Source organism: Atta cephalotes, assembly GCF_000143395.1.
Source record: "Atta cephalotes unplaced genomic scaffold scaffold00059, whole genome shotgun sequence".
Lineage (NCBI taxonomy): Eukaryota > Metazoa > Arthropoda > Insecta > Hymenoptera > Formicidae > Atta > Atta cephalotes.
The window spans coordinates 103076-125995 of record NW_012130123.1 but is presented as its reverse complement, the minus strand read 5'-3'; the positions used below and the strand labels follow the sequence as shown (position 1 = coordinate 125995).

At 33.6% G+C, this 22920-nt stretch overlaps 1 protein-coding gene across 1 annotated transcript in view; it reads left to right on the top strand.

The window, feature by feature from the left end:
* Nucleotides 1–18100, top strand: part of LOC105623561 (cationic amino acid transporter 2) — a 47662-nt gene extending 29562 nt beyond the window's left edge. The window contains exons 5-13 of the mRNA XM_012204950.1: nucleotides 12291–12462; nucleotides 13519–13702; nucleotides 13815–13939; nucleotides 14917–15170; nucleotides 15683–15925; nucleotides 16783–16927; nucleotides 17203–17296; nucleotides 17413–17540; nucleotides 17709–18100. Of these exons, the coding sequence (XP_012060340.1) occupies nucleotides 12291–12462; nucleotides 13519–13702; nucleotides 13815–13939; nucleotides 14917–15170; nucleotides 15683–15925; nucleotides 16783–16927; nucleotides 17203–17296; nucleotides 17413–17540; nucleotides 17709–18100 (1737 nt within the window). The remainder of the gene's footprint in view (nucleotides 1–12290; nucleotides 12463–13518; nucleotides 13703–13814; nucleotides 13940–14916; nucleotides 15171–15682; nucleotides 15926–16782; nucleotides 16928–17202; nucleotides 17297–17412; nucleotides 17541–17708) is intronic.
* The last annotated feature ends 4820 nt before the right edge of the window (nucleotides 18101–22920 follow it).

The window sequence follows — 22920 nt, the reverse complement described above, 5'->3', positions numbered from 1 at the left end:
TATATATATATATATATATATATATATATATATATATATCATTGAAAGCTTAATATATAATATTTAAAATTGTTATTTCGTTCAATAATTGGTTCATGTTCATTAATTGATATTTATCCATATTTATCCATATTTTCAAAATGTTGAAATATCGATGATATATCGAAAGTTACAATTAAAAGAAAATATTCGAACTTTTTTCGCTCTTTCATATATTCGTTTTCTACGTCAATCATATTATAACAAATTTCTGAATATCATAATGTATTGACAAGGGAAGATTCCGACAATTCGCATGAAATTCCAATCGCTCGAGGCGCAAGGTCGCCGCCACCGAGATCCGGTCAAGGGATTCTCCACCCGCGGCTTACGACAGTTATGCGGGACAGTTGCAAACTTGTTGCATCAAGTCGGCTCGACAGATGTACCGGGAAAGGACAATGATCGCTAGCAGGTAGAACGACGATGGAAAATGTGCCTCGTATCGCGCACAGACACAGAGAGACGAATAGAATGCGACACAACGCGACGCGATGCGACGCGGTGACGGCGATGTCTGCAGCAATCGATAGCGCGAGATAGAGCCCTGGGATATCGGGATACTGTTCGAATGACTATCGGGAGAAATAGAGAGCGAAGCCTGGTGAAGAACGAGAGTCTACACCATTTGTTTTCGAGTGCGTTTGCATGCTGGGTGGTTATCTGCAGAACCATTTCCAGATAGGAGAATCTGACTTGACTTTATGTAATTTAGTGTAAATCGATAATACGATAATTGACCCTTAAATATATTTTCGCGTATCGTAAAATGGGGGTAACTTTGATTCATATTTTAACAATGTCCAAATAGCACGTTTTTTTAAAATTTAGATTAAATTTATTCCGACTGGACCAAAGTTTTCTCATTAATCCCCAAAAAATACAAAAGTCAACAAAAAATTAAAATGATTTTAACGTCAATAAAACAATCAAATTTTATAACTAAAGTTATTATTTTCATGACGTTAAAATAAAGTCATTTTGACTTTCTCCCGATTTGATGTGTTCCTTGAGTCTCTAATTTATTTTAAATGGAAAGTTACTCTGAAGAGCGAAAATTCTATTTTAAAAAAGAGGTGGCAGAATTTTCAATGTTTAAGAGTAAAATTCATTATTTAGAGTAAGATTCCATTCCAAAGAATATAAAGAAATAAATATTAATTATTTATATAATTTCTTTGAAAAAAGAAGTGAAGTATATAAATGATATGTACAATAGAGAAAGTCTTCTTTATTTGCAAAAAATAATAGAATAGTGTTGAAATTGTAAAGAAGCATACAAGGATAAAAATATTAAGTACAATAATGCATGCTATGGCGGTTCGCGTATCAGTTATAACTGAAAAATTGCTCGAAGCGTCAAGAATAACATGTAAATCATTAGCGATGATGTACTCGCGGTGATATGCAAAAGATGCGCGCATCGACGGGGAAATTATTCTATCGAACTATCCCCGTTTTCTCCGTGCCAAGCATATAATTCGTACGCTCCCCGTAATCTCAAGGGAAATAAATTAAAAACTGTCCGAATCAGGTTGCCTGCAAAAACAGATCCGACAATCCTGGCGTTTCGTCCCGAGCAGATCTCTTTTTCATTCCCTCTTTCTCACTCCCTCGTTTTTATTTTCCTCTTTTGTTCTCTGCCTCTGGCGTTTATATCGCGCTTCTTTGTTGAAGAAAATTCGATGTGTTTCGCGATAGCAGCTCCGCGCGTATTTGCTGCACAACATTAGATATTTAAATTCTCTTTAACACAATTTTTCATTTTATTATGGTACGAGATGATAAGTAACTCACCAAGTTTAAGTAATATCTCTTCGCATCTCTTTGCTCTTTATTTTTTTAGAAATTTGATTTTTTATTTATGTTAAAAATGTATTCTTATTGTTTCTTTCTCTCTAAGATTTTTATAAATAATATTTATTCATTTTTTAAATACGATTATTTATATTTCTTATTAAAATAATAAATTCCTTGTATTTTCATTATACATCTTTTATATTAATTTATTTTAATTGCTTCAATGTTATTAGTCTAAGTTCTTTACAGGTTTTAAAATTAATTTTAAGCATGAAATCAATGATATAATTAAATTTGAGAAGATTATTATTTCAGATTGATATTGTGTTGAAAGTTCGGAAGTAATCAGCGCACAGTCATATTTCTGAGATAAATTCATTAAAAAAGCAAATTAATTATATGCATGTATTCTAACATCTAACTTTGACTATAATTAGTTTAGCGTTTCTCCTATTTAGTTGATGTATTTATATAAATGGTCCTGTTTCTATTTATTAATGTAGTATATGTAGTAGTTTTATTAATAATAAGTATAGTCTGCTCTCTACTGCTATTGAAGTTTACGAAATGTTACATATCCATTTTGTGTGTTAACATAAATGTTTTCTTCTGATAATGATTTATCCATTTTATTAATTTTATCCACTTTTGTGACTGTCTGTAGTCGACGTTATACGATCCGAGAGAACGTCCGCGATGATACGTGATACTGTAATATGACAACGTATATATTGTATGCATTCGTATACGATATCGACCATTTTTGCGCGTCTCGAGTGGCGGACAAACCGCACCAGCCTGTCATTATTTCGTGCACTGTGCAAAACGTCAAGCTCTTTTTTTCCAGCTTCATTCTGCTTCGTCAACGATCGCCATATGATACGATGTCACACTCGAATTAAAATGAATGGTGACCGAGCAGTCAACGGGACCAGAAATTCATTTGTTTTATGGAGTAACTTCGTGTACCGTTTTATTGCTCATATTATGCGTCACATCTGCGGGAATCGTAATTAATGACGTTTCCCTCAATTTAGGATATCAAGAAAAGTGATAGTGTTCTAATGAGGAAATGTGAGGTTCGCGTACGTGAAACAATGCAATCCGAATACTCGCACGCCTGTCCGAATTTCCGATGATTTACGTAGAATAACATCGATGCGGTGTAGTGCAGAGAGAGTTGTTCGATAAATTTATCCGAATCAATACGTTTAATTCAGTTTATATCCACGTCTCTGTATAAATATTTAACATATACAACGACCCAATTATTTAATGGCCTTTTCTGATTTCAGCGAATTTTTTTATATCTTTTACATACCACCTTGCGCTTGCTTTCATTTTTCCACTAATATTGTTACTGCATCTATTACTGGTTTTAATTCGACGAGGGAATTATTTATGTCCGTTCACTTGGAACGAGTCTTTCCCGTATCGATAGTTCACGACATCGGCGCGCTGGCACGTGCCGGAGCGGTACCTTTGACTTTTACAGATCGCGATGCCTACGTGTCACACAGTTCGCGGAGCATCCTGTTCACGACAGGCCAGACTGACTTGCCGCAGCCGTTTAATCTCGCGACGACGGATCGATCTTACTACCGTGATCGTACTACCGACGATGTGGTCGCTAAAACGTCGCTAAAATTAATGACTTACAATTCTTTGCGAGATAGCACGTGTCTTTCTTCACAAAAGACGTACTGCTTTAATGAAATGTAAAAAACATAATATGTAAGAAAATATAAAAAGAATAAATTAGAAAAGACAAAAGGAATATTTTTCAAAACGTTAATTATGCATCTGTTTGGTCTGTATGCATCTCTCTTCTCTTACAGAAATTTGAAACTGATCAATTTATTACTGAAAAATAGTAACTAATTACTTATGTAAGTATTACTTACTGCTACATAATATTAATTAATTACTTACTTTGATACTGTTTTTTAGTAATAAATATTAATTTTAATTTTTAATATTCCAAATATAAATAATTAATTACTATCTTTCAGTAATAAATTAGTCTTAGATTAGTCTTAGTATTAGATTTTTGTAAGGAGTATTTTCGTTAATTTAATAAATCTTTATCTTATTTATCTTACAGAGAATTATTATTGTTGTTAAACTAATATGTAAAGTAGAAGAGAAATTTATATATTGCCTTAAAGAGAGAGAGTAGATGTTTTTTATAACGAGTACATATATGCTGACGAATAAATCAGAATTTATTCCAGTCGTAACGTAATTTTAAATTTCCTTCTGTTAAATTACGCGTGAACTCCGTCTATAACTTCATTCCATCTGCGACAATTTATCTTCTGGTCTGCCAAATATTAGCACAAGATCGAAGAGGAAAGCGCGGAGATGGAAAGGGATTCGGTCGCTGTTTTGCAAGCTAAAACAAAGAAGAAAGAGATGCTCCGCAGAGCGCTCTTTTAGAGATGCTGCGCAGAGCGGTGTTGGGTTTCACGAAGATGTAGGCATAGTTTGTGGTCTGGTGCAAGCGGGAGCGACTCCGATTTCTTTACGATCTCGCCCGTAAACTCTTGCCACTTGCCCATTACATCCGATCCGGGGCGTCACGTACATTCTCAATTTGAATTCTACCTGGAAACGTGGCATAATTTCGTCGATGGACTATAACCAAAGTTAGGACCTGTATATAAAAAGACGTATCGCGAGTATGTGAAAAGATGAAAAAATCCCCTTGAGAGTGCACCATGTCTACATGATGATAATTCCGCAACGAACGCGAGAGAGATTTCTAGTTCCTTTGACATATAATGTTCCGGTGGGAACGTTACATATTTCCTGCGGATAAAACGCGCGTGCTCGTAATTTTTATAAATATCTATTGATACGGGAAAATGTAATGCAATGCACCGCAAATGAATATTTAATTTTTAATAAAATAATTATACATAATATACTTAATATATAAGTATATATTACTATATACATATAGAAAAATGTCATTCTAATTAAGAAAAGTGATTACTCAAGTTACTTTCTTTCTTTTAAAAGTTATCTTTAACAAAGAATATTTTTTTGATAATGATTTTAAAGTATACTTATTATAAATTTTAGAAAAACTCATTAATGTATATTCAAAATAAGAATTTATTTTTTTTATAGAATATTATAACATCGATCGAAGAGGTGACTTGATATAATAAGCAAATCGAGAATTTGTTTTAATTAATTTAATAATCTTAATTGAAGTAAACCCATTAGTATTTAAAATTGTATTTTGAATAAACTTTATGCTTGTGATGAACTTATGATAGATTTGTAGAAATAAATTTTTGAAATATTTGAAGCAAGTAATTATTACTTGTACACAGTATTTTTCTGTGTATATGTGAATAGATCAATCATCACGCATTATATACGTATACAACGTAATAATTTAATATCGTCCGATCAGAGATGAAAAATTGTCGAATGGGACCAAAGATATAAAGATTTCATAAGCATTTTCATTAATTTTTTAAAAAGTATCAAAATAATTGAGTCAATAATTTTACTTCAGAAATTTCTTTCCAATGCATCTTGATTGTATAATATTAATCTTTACACGCGATATGTTTTTGTGTCCTGAATTAATTTTCGTCACTTTTACAAATATATAAAAATTAAGTAATTCTTATATATATTTTGACATCTTTAGAAAATATTTTAAAGTTTTATTATATTTATAAAAACTTTTATATAAATGTTATGACTAATTATAGTCAGCAAAATAAGAAAAATTTACTTTTTCATATAAAAGTGCAAAAATTTTAAACAAAAATGTTTAAAGCAAATGTTTCAATATCTTAAAGTTGACATTTCAAATTATAAAAGAAAAAATAATTCTAGTATCAACCAAAAAGTTTGGTTATTGAATAACTTGAAGTTGATCTTTTTTGCATAAATTGAATGTTTATTTACATTTTAAATAATGCATTTTTAAAATTGATATTGCGTTACAAAAAGTTACAATTAATTAGAAAAAACATTTTTGAATTGATTTAAATATTTTTGAATTTTATATTTATTACATTTTTTTAGTTCGTGAAATCTTTGCAGTGTAAACGAGAATTAATTAAAAGTAAAAAATAAAAATTTTTTAGTTGCAAAAAGAATTATACTCTATACACGATGGATATCTTTCATATTCTACGATGAATTTCCAAAACATCTTCATCGGAAGATACACAGAAACGGGGGCAATTCATAAAACTTGTTTTTAGATGTCAAAATTTTTTAAGAAAAGAATATAGACTATTATTTAGGTATTTCTAAGCATTTCTAGTATTTTAAGAAAAAAAAAAAAAAACTGAAAACATGAATATGACCCAATCGTATATGTATTAAAGATTAATTCTTTACAATAAACAAGTAAAATGTTCACGATTTTTTATATCAATCTTTCTATTCTATTTCTAGAACAGCAATTTTTTTCATTTCCACCTTCATTGCTCACTCCTCGTTCAGGATACGCTTTATTGTTTACGGTAGTTCTACCGATCTTTGAGCGCCCCATTTGCGGGCGCAATTCCCGTCGAAACCGGAGAATAAATCAATCAGACGAAATGTAATACGAGGATGTGCCGGCTTTCTGGTGTGCTTGCTCTCTCTGAAGATTTATTCCTTTCCTTCCGGTGCAATATACATTTCCAACCGCATCTCTACATTGCGATATTTTCAAGAAAAATGTGAAGTTTTTCTGAAATTATTCATTCTTATTTGTCCATGAATATTCTGTGTTTTACATAGAATAATAGCCGTAATTTCAACAAAAGCATACTAGCAAAAGCATTTGTTGGAATGATCTTTCACGTCCAGAATTAGGTTCCAGTTTTCGAAGAATAGAAGATATAGGATGGAATTTCGTTGTAATGCACAGAGAATTTAATTCAAATGCTTCTTCTTTTCAACGAGAGATCTGTTCTAAATAGTTTATGTCCGCTAAAATTGCGGAGTCGAGATAAGGACGATAGTGTGGTCGACAAGAAGAATGAGATTGCTGGTCTTAACGCATAATGACGTGCTCCGTTACAACATTTTTTAATTTACTTACTTATGGTGATTTAACATTCAGTGGAGCGTAATTTACTTTGAGAAGGTACTAATTTCTCGACAATGGGCGACTATAAATTACTGTTTCCCCTTCTACCTGAAATTTACTCTCCTTTGCAACTGACATGAGAAATATATCGCATAATTCTTGGAGAGTACAGAGATTAGGTTTCAGAAAGAATGATTTTACTGAAGTACCTAAAAATTTAGCTATACAGATTTGAAAACAATTTTATTGGATCATCAAAATGATTATGTAGGACACTCAAACTGGTTGCTAAAATGTTAAAATCTTTTGCAGCTCATCATGTTTTTATTTTCTATATAATTATTTTGATGATTCAACATAATTATTATCAGATTTGTATCTAGCTAAATTTTAACAAAATTATTTTTTCCGTGTGCATAAAATTAAGATGATACAATTTTTTTATCTCTGTATTACACGCACCTTGATATTCATAACGTTTATAACATTCGAAATATTAAAACATGCTTTATTTGTTTTTTCGCACTAAAAGAAAAATGTTTGATATTTGTAACTATAATTACATGGTAAAATAATTATGGTTAGATGCTCCATTTTTGTGATTGTTTCTGCTATAATATTAGTATTGGAAGTACAAATTAGGTCGGTCCGTTTTTTTGTGCATTTATTTCAAAACAAAATGAATGAACAGATCAATTAAAGTATTGTCCATCGCTGCCTACTACTTTTTTCCATCTCTCAGACAATTTTCGAATTCCATCTCGAAAAAATGACTCGTCTTTGGAGGCGATCCAATTTTGGAGCCAATTTTCGATTTCTGCGAAAGAAGTGAATCGGTGATTTGCTACATCCTTCGGAACAACCAATAATCAGAAGGAGCAATGTCCGGAGAATACGGCGGGTGCAGTAAAACATCACATTTGAGCATTTCCAAATATTTTTTTACAACTTAGCGACATAAGGCCGAGCATTGTCATGAAGAAGAATAATTTTATCATGTCTTTGCTCGTATTTCGGCCGTTTTTCTCACAATGCACGGCTCAAACGAATCAATTGTAGCCGATATCGATCGCCCATAATGGAATCGCCAGGTTTCAGCAGCTCATAGTAAACAAGACCCTTTTGGTCCCACCAGATGCAGAGCATGATCTTCGAATCAATGAATGTTCAGCTGTGGTGTTGATGTTGAGGTCATAGATTAACCGGGCTTAGCGTAGTATTTTTTCTTCTTGAGGTTGTCGTAGAATATCCACTTCTCATCTCCAGTCACAATCCGATGCAAAAAACTTTTTCTCTGTTGTCTTTGAATTAGCTATTCGCAAGTGAAAAATCGCCTTTCAACGTCTCTCGGTTTCAGTTCATAAGGCACCCAATTTCCTTGTTTTTGAATCATTCCCATAGCTCTCAATCGTACAGAAACGGCTTGTTGAGTTACCTCCAATGAGCCACCTTCTGCAAGCTCCTCTTGCGTTTGACTCTGATCTTCTTCGAGTAATGCCTCTAATTCTTTGTCTTCGAATTTTTTTGCTGTCCGGAGCGAGGCTTGTCTTCAACGCTGAAATCTCCATCCTTGAAACGTCGAAATCATTCTCTACATGATTTATCAGTTGGAGCAGTGTCACCATAAACTTCGACAAACATTCGATGGGCTTTAGCCGCACTTTTCTTTCAATTAAAGCAGAAAATCAAAACCTCCCGCAAATGCTGCTTGGTTAACACAAAATTCGACATTTCAAACACAGTAAAAATCAAGATTTTTGTATGAAACTCAAAGCGATATAAACTGAATATTATTAGCAGCATGTTTAACCTCTCTGAAATCGCCAAAATCAGCTGTTACTATGAATCATTCACAATAGCTGGAGCTATCTTTAGGGAAACGGACCGAACTAATTTGTACTCCCAATAATAATAATTACATATGTCTTCTCAATCATGAAAAAATTCTACTGTAAACTGTAATAATTTCAAACATTAATATAATAAAAATTATTTATATTAAGATATAAATAACAAAATAAAATAAACATTTTTATTTAATAAATGCAATCGCAATTATAGTGAGTATAATTATTTTCTTAAATTCACTTGCTATTTATATGGTAATAATAATCGAAAGAGATATGTTAAGAGAATGTTGAAGATTTTCAAGCAGTGTATGTGATTATTATTAATGCGACTCCAAATGACATGGCCAATGTATACCAATATTAGCAAATATTATACAAAACGCACATGCATGCATAATTATCATATGAATGAAGACCAATATTTAGCGAATGGCACAATTGATTATGTTTGTATGGTTAAACCAACTACAAATGTATAACTATTATTATTAACAAAATTAACATTAAATCTTGTTTTATGAGCTCGCTTTTGACGATATTTTTATTATTAAAATTTATGTTGCAGTTTTCAATAATGAGCAGGTTATTATTTCTTCTGCTTAAATATATAGTTATCCCGAAAATCGACTAAATTATAGTTATTATGGTAATTGCAACAATTTTTATCTCTCAATGCACTTTCTCCCACCTTTTTTTTATTCTTTATAACGTGCGGATGAAACGAATTATTCTCCAGCGTAAAACAATATTTAGAGATAGTCAAGCTCTGTACGATAAAGGATATAGAGGTAACGTGTGCAAGAACCAACAGAGTCAGCTGTCTCGCTGAAAGATTCACGACTTTCCTTAGGAGCCTTTTCTCGTGTTCTCCTTCAATGTTCCGTTTTAACGTTCGTACATCGTCTTATAAAATCTCATCATCATTTCATTCCTTATTCTTTATGAAAGTGAAACATTTTCTTCTCAAATAATTAATTCGAAACACGACTCTGTATCGAATCACAGAGTAGTTTTCAGAGATTAGACAGTAGTTTTCAGAAATAGTAAGAGACAAGTAAGTAGAAATAGTAGAGATAATAGTTTTCAGAAATTCGAACGAACATCGCGTGAGCGTAATTTTGTTTGTAGCTTCTTTATTTCCATCAACACAGAGATCTACAATACATCTTTCAATACTCGACATTGCTCGGGATTCCTTTACAGCAAAGTTATACGGCATCTTACGTATTACCGCGAACAATTTAAAAACTCCAGTTCTTCTTTCCTATGCCTTCCCCATGCCTTCTTGGAAGTAGAATATTTTTGAGCACAGATAATTAACTTTGAAACACAAGTTCTGTCAAAGAACAACGACGATGTTCCAAAAGTTTGAAAAAAAATCTGTGTGTAACGTCTCGTCTGTGTTCACCTTCGTTTTAATTTCTTTGTTTCCGCAAGAAATTCGCGTACTGATAATATGCTTTTTGAGACAAATGTTTGACATTGTTCGTATTGCCGCGGCCCCGATTGCGATGCAATTTCTTTGCTTTCGATTAATGGAATTTCGAGACTGAAACTCTAGGATTTTATATTGCTAAAGTATTATATTTGAACAATGTATTTGCGATGAATCGGGTGGGCCGACCTTTAATCGCGATTTAACTGCGCTTTTGTGTAACACGTTCGCACGTGGGCGCAATGAACATGTAGAGGATATAACAAAACCGGGGGTGTACCGATTATATAACGCCCACTTCTCGCTGGTTCACGAAATTTCATATCAATTTTACTCGAAACTCCTTCGCATATTTTTTCTTGCCCCATTTCCCATGCTTATGAAAATGTAAATTTTAGCATTTTCATCTGACGATCTTCCTCCTTGTATTTTTCCCGCTCCTATTCATTTTATCTTTTTATTTCCTTTCAAAGAATTAAATCGATCTATAAGGAAGGAGTAACGATATTTGAATAATCAAAATTTTTTTTTAAATGCCTCACTAAGAAAATACATTAATATGTGATTGTATATTATAAAAAAATTTTTTCTTAATTGAAATACTAGACATTAAGGTACAAGCAAATGTATACCTATGTCTTTTATAAAAGAATTATAAGTAATGAAAAAAGAATGGGAGCATTAGAAAGCATTAGAAAAATAGCTGAGTATGCCATGAAAAAGCCATTTAAAAATTAAAGAGATGCTGGAATCATTTACATCACTGACAAAAGCACTTGTCTATTTTTTTTTCACTTTACTTGTGAAAATTATTTCCTAAAATAAAAGAAAATACGCCAAATGTAAAAAGATACAAAACTACATATAAAGAACAAAAAAAGTTGTTGAATTATACATATATAGTTTCCTTTTGAAGGTTATTCTTCACTATATAAGTGATATAAGTGATTTTTTCTTCATAATATAAGTGATTCCAAGTAAAAAAATCAAACTAAAAGTATCTGCCCATACGTAAATAATATATAAGGGTATTATAAGTGCTCGAGTTTATAACTTTGAAGCTTATAAAAGAAAGAAATAGAAAAATATGATCTGAGTATATTAAACATACATGTACCTCGTACACGTAGATCGATATTTTTCTGTTTATTTCTTTTAAGAGCTTCAGTGCTTATAAACTCAAGCACTATCCTACAATATTCTTATATATTATTCAAATGTAAATAGATACTTTTAATTTAATTATATATGTAAAATTCAATTTGATCGTGTATTTAAAAAAATAACTAAATAAAATAAGATAAATTAAAGGTACATTATTTAGTCTACTTAAGTTGTGCAATTTTTCTAATTTTTTGCTGTAAAAAATTGAAAAAAATTGAAACTGATGAAATTTAAAAGAGAAAATTTCTGAACATAAAAAAAAAGACGTAAAATAGATAATTCCGTTAGAGTTCGGCTATTCCTTAACATTAGCATTCCTTAACATTAGTGGTAGTGTGCGATCGCAATATTCTGCGGATCTTTTTATTTATTTTCTGAAGTAAATGCACGACTGAACCAAAACGTGAATGAATAAGTAATTTCTTCTGTGTGACCAATTGTACGCCGATTATTTAAGCAACATCCTAATCTTACTTTCTCGGAGTTTATCAAAAATTCATAAACTCGTCGAGCAGAAATGAAATATGTAAATGCTTTAATATTGCATTCAAAGGCCGTGACACTTTCAGTAAATCCAACTGAAGGCAGGGATTGCGATGACAGTTGCAAAGTGACTCATATTGGACAATCAACCATTTTTATCGATCTCCAATTAATTTACTTTATACGCGTCCCTATAATCGGCATAGTTATTGAATCAAATGATACGCCAAATGGTATGAGTATCGTATTCCTTAATACGAAGTGAAGTCTATGGTAAATTTTGCAGTTCGATAAAAGCATTATGACATTTACCTAAAGAGCCACAGCTCTGTTTGAACTCGATTTTCTATCTCGAATTTCCGTCAGATATCTTATTTTCGTTCCATTTTATCGCATTTCGGTGTCCGTCGCGACAATATATTCTGCAGTCCGACGCGTTGAAAAACCGAATCTCTCTTCCTGTCAGGTTTTCACCGGCGCGGCGACGTGTTTCTACGCCTTCATTGGCTTCGACATAATAGCCACCACCGGCGAGGAGGCGACAAATCCGAAGAGGAGTATTCCCCTCGCCATAGTCTCGTCGTTGATCATAATTCTCGTCGCTTACGTCACTAGCAGCATGGTCTTGACACTGATTGGTGAGTAGACCATTAAATAATCGTAATCGATCGTTTGTTGGTCTTTATTACTGGAAATACGCTTTTATTCATCTTTCACGACAGGCACAGCAGAGCGATATGCCTGTTTTTTTAATTTTATCATTGTGTTTTTATATCTATTTCTGAAATTTAAACAACTATTGATGAACGCAGAGCAGCTTTAACAGCTACGTTAATGTAATCAACTCATGAAGAAAAGAAAGAGGGACATTAAAAAAAAATTCAATATTAATTGTAATTAAATTTTAATAGATAAACATTTTTTTAAATAATTGTTAATAAAACACATAAACAATATTATATTATCATATTTGTAAATAAATAAATAATAATAATTGATGTATAATATCACGTGAGATCAAAATCAAATTTATACAAACTTACGAAATCACATTTTATGTTTTAAAATTGTACTTTTCTACTAAATGTATTTTATCTAGATTTTTAAATAAAAAGTCATAAAATTTTCCACACGTTAGTTAAAAATTATATTTCACACTTATTATTTTCAACAATCATTTTTATTTGATTTGATTTGATGATTTTCACACATTTAAAAAAAGATCAATTTATAATCATATTCTTAATTTGAAACAAAATTTAGAACACGTACAAGAAGCAAAGAGTTAAAATTTGGGACTATTCCTTTTAATTCATTAATCATCTCAGACTTAACCTACATATCTTTTTGACAATCATCGATGACAATTATCAATGAATCGAGAGTTGCTTCCATCTCGTATTGGGATCGATTTTACTTACAATTCTGTATTGTATAACAATGTTTGGCGAAACGATAGAAACTAAAATTATTGCGAAACTTATTCATAAGGCAAATGAGAGTTGTTGAAACTTTGACATTGGCTATTGTATGAAATGTATTATTATTATTATGCTTCATACGAAATTGTTCCTATTGACACATTGATTGCCGAGGAAACTCGCAGAGTCGAATTTACATGAGATGGTAGTATCTCGCGGAACAGAAGTACGTTATAGTGTTCCTAACATGTATTCGAGTACCTCGTGTTTCAGTTCCATATGATCAGGTTGATCAGGATTCGGCGTTGGTGGAAATGTTCGGCCAAGTCGGAGCCTATAAGTGCAAGTACATCGTCGCAGTCGGTGCGCTGGCAGGCCTGACGGTCTCCATGTTCGGCAGTATGTTTCCGATGCCTAGAATAGTCTACGCGATGGCTCAGGATGGCCTTATATTTCGGTAATAATCAAGACACAGGATAACATCGGAAACTGCGATGAGAGGAATTATTAAGAACAGTTAAGACCGTAGATGTAAATTTGAATATAAAGCGCTCGTTTCACTTTCGCAGGAGCCTCAGCCAAGTTTGGCCGGCGACTGGCACTCCCGCAATTGCGACTTTAACTTCCGGCATATGTGCAGCTTTCGCTGCGCTGTTGATCCAGCTGGAAGTATTGGTGGAAATGATGTCGATCGGTAAGATCGTTACTTAAAACGATTCCGTTAATTAATTTAGAATAAAATAAATATATAGCGTTTTTGTCATATTTATTGATTATTGACTGGTAAGGAGTTTTGAAAAACCATTAACTAATTAAATTGTATAGAATAAAATTTGTACACGGAAAAAATGGTTTTGCTGAAAATTTAACTTAGATAGGTTCGAAAATAATTTTGTTGAAACAAAATAATTATGTAGAACACTTAAACGTTGATGACAAGGCTGCAAAAAGTTGTAACATTCTAGCAAACAATTTAAGCGTTCTACATAATTATTTTAATGGTCTAAATAAAATTATTTTTAGATCTCTCTAGTTAAATTTTTAAATATTTCAGCAAAACTATTCTTTCTGTGTATGATTAGATCTTTTCGTTGGTTGAATTCAAATAAGTTATGTTTCTTGCATCAGATTTACAATCTGTTTTTATAATTAACACTGAGAAAAATGGTTTAATTGAAATTATTAGTAATTCTGGTGGAAAATAAATGAATCAGAATTTTCTGTTTTTTAAATCTATTAGAATTCTAGTTGAGATAACTAGAATTCTGATTGATCTAATTATTCTGTTAAATCTAATTATTCTACTCTAATTATTCTGATTATCTCAACTGGAATTCTAATAAATAACCAGAAAATTCTGATCGTCCGTTTTTAACCAGAAATTTTTTTCAGTGTATACTTGGCTAATTACATTAATCTCATATTAATTTTTGAACAGTTAACTTTTGAATAAATTTATAGTTCTTTTAAATTTTTATAATATACTTTTAAATATATTTACATATTTTTCTTTATCTTTGTACGATCTTTTCTATAGTTTATTCAATTTCAAGAGTTCTGCTATATTGCGTTCGTCGAATGTTACAACTATCGCATGAATTGAATTATAATGGAATAATTAATGCTGGGAAGAACCACGTTTATATTCTTGTTCGCGATTTAATGCTTTAGGTACCCTACTGGCGTACACTCTGGTGTCCACATGCGTGCTGATATTGCGATATCAACCGCATTCGACAAATTTGATCGAGTTGCTGCCGCAGAGCTTGCGGACGCCTTGTCGATCGCCCACGAAGGAAACGCAGGGGAACGGCCAAGTGACTTACGGCAAAGAGCTTAGGCCCGATCAGCTTACAACCGCATTGAACTCGGTACAGACGTCCCAGTCGGAGCTTACGACTACCAATAATGGGCAACGTATCACGGTGAGGTGTTTGCGTTTGTGTTTCAGAAAACAACAAAATATATAGTCTACCTCTATCGTCATGTAATTGAAGAAACTTCTCTCGTCTCAGCGAGAAAACGAGATTTTCTCCCCTCGATTTCTATACTTCTTTCTGTTTTTCGTTTTCGTATAGCTCCGTTTCGGCAGTTCTTTGCACGCGCTCGACATTTTCTTGGAATTAGACCATTTCCAGAGTACATTCATCTTAAATGTCGTTCTCAAGGGATTTCTTAAAAGATTTTCTGTCTTCCTTTCTTTCTAAATGTTCTCCTTTATCTTTCAATGGAGTTAAAAAAATTTTTGTGTCAGGCAAGACTAAGATTTATCTCTTTTACCATTAAAATTTTCAAGATAAGGGCAATTCGATTTTCTTTCCTTTTTATTGAATTTCTTCTCCATCGACGAACAAAATTGGATCAATCGCGTAGCGGAATGCAGGAATGGATCGAAGCGAGATTGCGCAATTTTGAAATTAGCGTCGCATTGTTCCAGGTGCGGCGGGTGAGGAGGTGCAACAGCTCGTCACCAGATTCGGATGACACGTACGGCGGTGAGGAGGACGAGGTGGGATTGGGTAAGGACGATCAGTATCTCGTCAGCGACAGAACGGAGAATAAATTCTACGGCAGCGTGCATGCGGCTGCGGCTGCCTCGAGCTGCGGTAGCGCTCATCAGTATCCCGGAAACACGCCAATCATAGGGCCACCGTTGAATTATCTGCAGCGTCGACTGCAGGTAGACATTAGTAATCGAAAAACGATGGCTTGGTGAAATAATTAAGGTCACCATCCCGATTGTAATACACTCGAAAATAATAGACTTCTATCCGATTGTTATTATATTTATCTTGTACAAATATCTTTTATTTTATATTAAAATTTGTATTAGAATTTTACATAACATACACGATATCTAGATATAAATTGTTAAATAATACAATAATAAAATAATAAATAATAATGATAACATTTATGTCAAATGATACCCAATTACTGTCTAAATTTGTTAGGGTAACTCTCACTTGAAAAAAAATACTGCCAGTATTGAAAAAAAGTGAAAAATTTGTATTCTTGAATAAGAGCAAATTTCTTTTTTTTTGTGAGATTTCACACTTTTGAGTGAGATTCACTTTAAAAAAGGAGATTTCTTATCTTCGAATGAATTTCTCTCCAAAAAAAGAGTGAAAATTTGACAATACTTTAACACTTTTGAAGTGAGATTTCACTCCAAGAAATTTAGAGAGTAACTATTAATCAATATGTCGTTAATTTGACTAAAACAATGCAGAGTTGACAATTTAATTTAACTCAAGAAGATGCATTCTTGACTTAAATTTAATTTATTATTTACTAAATGCATGTTAATATATGATATAATAGACGATGTTTACTTTGAAACTACAGAAATGAATTAATTTACATTTTGATACATGGAAGTTAAAAAAAACAAAATTATTTAACTCAAAGGATGAGATTACCGAGGTTTGCCCCTTTGATATTTAAGTGTACGTGTTTACTTCATCAGGTTTCATTCACATAAAACCTTCCGACACTGTGATTATTATGAAGCTAATGAATGGTGACATTTCGTAGGCGGCGCAGTACCTTTGTCCTGCTATATTCCCGTGGGTGGACAGAGGTCCTGCGACAGAGGCGTCAGGACGTTATGTTATGAAGCTCGTTGGGATCTTATACGTCTTGATCCTTATTTTTGATTTGATTATCGTCTGTGGAATGGGTGAGAACTTTGTACCGTTTTTAATACATTAATAAATATTTGTAAAATTAATCAAATGTTCCGTAACATATTTCGACATAATAAGAGAAGAAAAAATATGTAATGAATGTTTAGCTCGTATAACATTAGAAGGATATATTTCTAAATAATATTTCTAAAACATAATACATATCTAAATAATTCTACAAAATTGTTTTAATTATTTGATTAATTTCACGAATCACTATAAATATATCTATTGAATATCGATATATTTCAGCTCTTTTTTCTTTCAGGTAACATGGGAACATTTACAACGATATTACTATTCTTATTTCTCTTTGCCATAATTGGTATACTTCTTGTCATCAGTAGAAAGCCGCAAAATAGGTAGGTTATTTGCAAATCGCAATCCCGTAAATCTGTCAACTGAAACGTGTCCAATCGTGAAATGGTTTAATAATCTAATAAGTGTTAATTTCCTGTATTCCCGTTTTTTGTTTCAGGAGCAGCGTAATGTTCATGACTCCAGGCTTACCTTTTGTCCCCGCAATCGCCGTTACTGTTAACATTTATCTCATCTTCAAGCTCAGCATCCTCACCTTGGTCAGATTCACAGTTTGGATGATTCTCGGTATAAATAAATTCATAAAGTTTTGTATACAAACTATGTGAACGAAGATTATACCTATTTCCGATTCTATCTGATTTTTGAAGTGAAACAATAACTCTTTAACTTTTCTAATTCCTTTCTGTGAATCTCACAATCAATCGAAACACTGCTTCTTGTATCTGCCATCAGGTTTCATCATGTACTTCCAGTATGGAATCAAGAATAGTAGTCTGGAAGAGGCGAACGCGTCGGAGAACGTTGATGACGTCGTCGTTGGCGGTACGGCCGGCAACATCGAGTTGACCGTGACCGAGCACCATCAGCGGCAACAGCAGAAGCAGTATTCGCCAGACCACAGCATTTACGAGAGCCAACAGCTGGACGCGTTTGGCCAGCCGGTATTTGGCAGTACGAATTTCGGCGGCACGCCGAACCAGCAGCAGCATATCGGCATCGGCGGCCATCAACAGAGGCAAACGGGGGCGGTGGGAAGCGGCCGCCGCATCGATCAAACCGCGTCAACGAAGACGGGCAAGAACCTGTTCATCGATCAGGATAGCTTCCCCACCTGGGACGATTGAAGAACACCGCGCGCGGTATCGAGAACGGATATTAATGTATACTTAACACACGAATAGAAATGGAAAGAGAGATATTATTACTACTATATACATCTGGTAACATGTTTGCGCGCGCGCGTGCGACTGATATCAGGCGATTACCGGTGAAATTAGACTCCTCGGAGATTGCGGCAGTTTTGAGCTCAAACTTGGAGGGTTGCATGAAGTTCTTTCAACACGCTGTGTTAATGAGCTGTTAATAATTATCGAGAGTTCAATGCTCAAAAAGATTTTAAGAAGTATTTAATAGATTTTTTGAGTTTATCCAAATTAAATTTGTAAAAAGAAAAACAAAAAATAAGTTATGATTGAAATTAATTTTTTAGACTTTTTTTTAGACTTCCTTGTAATTTTGCTTCAAAATTTGTATCAGAATTAATGTTCTTTTGTAATTGCACACATTGACATTTTTTTTTTGGAGCTGAGTTTTTATTCTTTTACATTTCTAAGTTTTAATTTTACAAAATAATTTTACACGCGAATGCGTTGGGACAGTTATAAGGTGTCTATAAGAAATAAGTTGGTCTCCTTAAAAATTGATGCTCGATCGTTCGCTCGAAAGTTACATATTTCCATATAAAGTACACACGATGGAAATCATTGAAAAGAAATTTGGTCGGTGTGATGTAAATGAGGAGACCAAGAACCGCGATACTCCGGGAGTCAGACTTGTTGACTATTTGGGACGAATGTAGCAAATAATATTGCGGCAATATTTATTATTCTAGTTGTATAGTATCGTCGTTGACGAGATCGCAGGCGAAGAAGGCGGTTGGGGATAGAAACGGGTCGAAAGAGCATTAGCTGTGGCGAGGATAGAAAGAAAGAGAGGAATGCAGAAAGAAAGATGAAGAGACCATTACCATTATTAGTATAAGGCGAAACTTGTGTTTTCCAAGAGAGCGTTCTAACGGCTAATATAAGTTCAAAAATTTATTGCTAGTCCGCGAATGGGAAACGAATGCGAGATGAGAATGAGGTGTGTCGTCGGAGCGACAGGATGAATGAAAAATACGAGTGAAAATGAGAAAGAAAGAGAGAAAAGCGAGAAAAGCGAGACAAAATAAGAGAAAGAGCGAGGTGTGCCTGAAAGAATAATGAATAGAAAAGAGTATGAGAGAGAGAGAGAAAGAATCCATAGAAAAGAACACTTTAATGAAGAAAAAAGAAAAAACAAAAATGTCATCTTTTGCCTAACTTTAGTCTTTCCCAAAAAAAAAGAAAAAAAAGGAGTCTAGTCTAACATATTATAATCGTATATCTAAGCTTACTACAATACTTACATACGTCTTACCTCGAGTAAACCCTTTGATTATTAATTTACACGCAATTTGTATAAATTATCTAGGATTTAAGCGTGCGTCGTCTCCCAACAATGTGGAACGAAGGATCGAGAATGAATACAATTAATTAAGCTGCAGGATTATTTATATCAAAAAGAAATAGGATGAGGATTTATTTTTCAAAATCGCGAAAAAATTTTAATCTTGTTCCCAATCAATTGATATTTATTTTTCCAACTATGTTTTATTTTCAAGGAAGAGGATCAGAAAATTAAGTTTTTGTTCAGAATCAAGACACGTATTGGGATAAATTAAAGAGAACGGAAGGAAAAGCAGAGATTAGACGATTTAGTTTCGAAGGAACGAGTTCTCCTCTCGATCGACTTTACAATTTGTCCAATTTCTTGCGGGACTTCGGAGATAGACGGGAGACGACGCGCGAGGTAAGATTTCGTTTTCGTGTACATATCTTCGGTGTTTCGAGACAAACCGTTTCTCCGTACGTACGTGCACAAGTCCATTGTGCTTCTCTGTCCGCTAGTGTGTTCCGCGCGATGAATCGAGGATAGCCTTCGATACTCCCGAGTAATTACAGTTCGGGAGGATGCGCGACTATGTGTCTCCGATACGAGTGAATGCATGCGTGATTATATATTCACACCACGAGTGGAGCTCCAATTTTCTCAGGTCAAGATATAATTTAAGACTACCAAGAATACGTACTGTAAACCGTAATGATCATTATTTTAAAATCTTTCTGAACTATTTTTTCCTTTTAATACCCATTTCGCCTACATCACCCGCGTTATTAATTCCGAAAGATCGATCATCGCAAAGTAATCCGCGAAATATTCCGAAGTACCAAGGAGGCGCGACACGCGACTGCGATAAAACGCGGAAAACCATAACGCAGAATGCTTATCGATTGTACATTGCAGAACAATCAAGTATAAAGTCGCCGGTTTATTGCGAGACGTGCGATTTGAGTCATGCAGCAGACACTTTTATTACATAAATAACTTTTATTATTTCATGATCTGTTTGCTTCTTTGCGAGTATGTGTCTGAAGCAGGTATTCTTGCGTTGCATTGTTGATCGCTATATTGTTGTTTCGCTTATAACGGAGACACGCGTCGTGCATACTATTCGACATTCGATCGTGCATCTTCCAGGCGGGCGTCGATGCGTCGCGACGCATCGTCGCTCGAATGTTGGGCAAAGTCGTTGGCAGGTACGACGACCGCCCCCCGCGATCGCTTTCGCGAAATATTTCTTCTCGTGTCTATACTTACTTTTCGTCCAGCTGCTCCGCCACTTTTACTACTTCGTTATAGGACGCATCGTCCGCATTTCCATGTGCGGAAATCGTCCCGCGACTCTCGAGTCGCTCAACATTCCGCGTCCCTTTCCCACGTGAACGACGAATTTCGATAACGAAATGACGACAGGGAGGATTCAGGGTGTTAACGATCGATAAATTACAAATAAATTTTTAACAAAATTATTTCAGCATTATAATTAGATTATATTAATAATTAAATTACGATCATCGAGCAGCAAAATTTTGTTCACAGAGAGAAGCAGGGCCACAAAATTAGAAATTGTCAGAGAAATTGAAAAAATTAATGAAATCAAAGAAAAGTCAAGGAATTTTGCAAAATTTTTCAAAATTAAACTGTTTAACTTTAACGAAGTTTAATATATGTATATCTCATTTACACACTTTTGGAATACTACCAACTTAATAATCAAAAATACAAACAGTCAGTAACATTAATAGTAATGTACAGTTACTATGGTAAATTCATCTCTCAACAAAATATTTAACGATTTCTAAATCAAAACGAAGATACAAAAAATTTTAAAATATTACTTAAGTCAGAGAAAATTATGAAATTTTGTTTGGAAATCAGGAAAAAGTTACAAAATTTTATTGTCACGATGAAAAATTTGTGACAAGAGAAGAAGAAAGCAAACAGGAGAAAATTTTTATCACTCACGTGAATGCAAACGATATCTTTATTATATAAAGTTATCCAATTTTTATTACATTATATTAAATTCGCATCTTGTAATTTATACAATATGTTGTCTCTTTATTGCGAAGGATGAGCTCCAAAACCGATCGTTTACCTTGATTCTTCTTTAGTTTATCTTGCACAGGTCTCTCAGCGGAACTGATGGAATCCTGATTAATCTCGCGAGGAAAGAGGAAAAAAAAAAATATATATATATATACACATATATATATATATATATATATATATATATACACATATATATATATAAATAAAAAATAATATATATATATATATATATATATACACGTATATTCTCTGTGATCGAAACACTGTACATCTCTAAGGACGACGATAAATGTTGTTTCGCGTTCCAAACGTAAAATTGATATGAGGATCGAAAGGGGAGATACTCGACACGCTACAGGGGCAGGTCGAGAGCTTAGTTCTCGCTTTTTATTCTCTATATATCGATTGGAGTGATCCTTTCACACATATCAGTCCTGCACACATTCGCGAAATCGTCGCGTGATCGCGAAATTAGCCTACGCCGCCGCGTACGTCGACGACACACGTTTCGCAGAATACGTGTAGGACTTTGTTATAGAATACTTCGTACACGAAACTGTTCGATTTTTTAGGTGATACATATCAGGGTGGTCATAAATTCGCTACGCGATCACGATAATTAATATTAGTTTGCAGTTCATTGTCTGAAATGAAAAAAAAAATCGTACTTTAGCTTTTCATCTGAATTCGACTTCATCTAAATTCTCAAATTAAACTCTTTAGTGAAATTTTGACCTAATTAAATGGAGTTTTGATGCGCGCGTAAGTTAAATATTAAAATATGTAAGACTTAAGAATTTTGCGCAAAAGTTGGGTCTGAAATTAAAATTACAGTTGCATTAAGAGAAAATTGAATGGCCAAATATATTGGAGTTTACTAAACGGAGCGCAAATTTCGCAATTGCAATGTATCCTTTTCTTTTCATCTTGATCCTCTACCCCTGTAATAATGTCGCGGATATCTTAGGGAACTGCTTAATTGCACTGTGCTTACGTCACCGTGAATGTCCTGCGAAAACTTGGATCATAAATCTTATATGATTTATAATTCATTCAATATATTTACATGACACTTTGTTGAAACGAAGCACAAACTTTGGCCGTTATGTATATACTTTGTATACGTATAATGGATTGAAAAATATTGCTGAGCAACTTCGAAAACATTTATCCCGTGTCGAAAGAGACGTGTTTCTGAAATAAAATGAATGATTAAGAGGCAAGATCGCACGGTGACGTGACTCGTATTGCGATCTGCGAGCAAAATTATGGTACTCTGGATATCGTTCTGTCAATCGTAGTATCGCGTTATCGCGATTCTCGATGGATAGGAGTTTACTCTGTGAAAGAACAGTGCCTGTATACATCTCTCTAGACGTTAGATGAGACGTTAGAGATCCCTTCCTTAAAG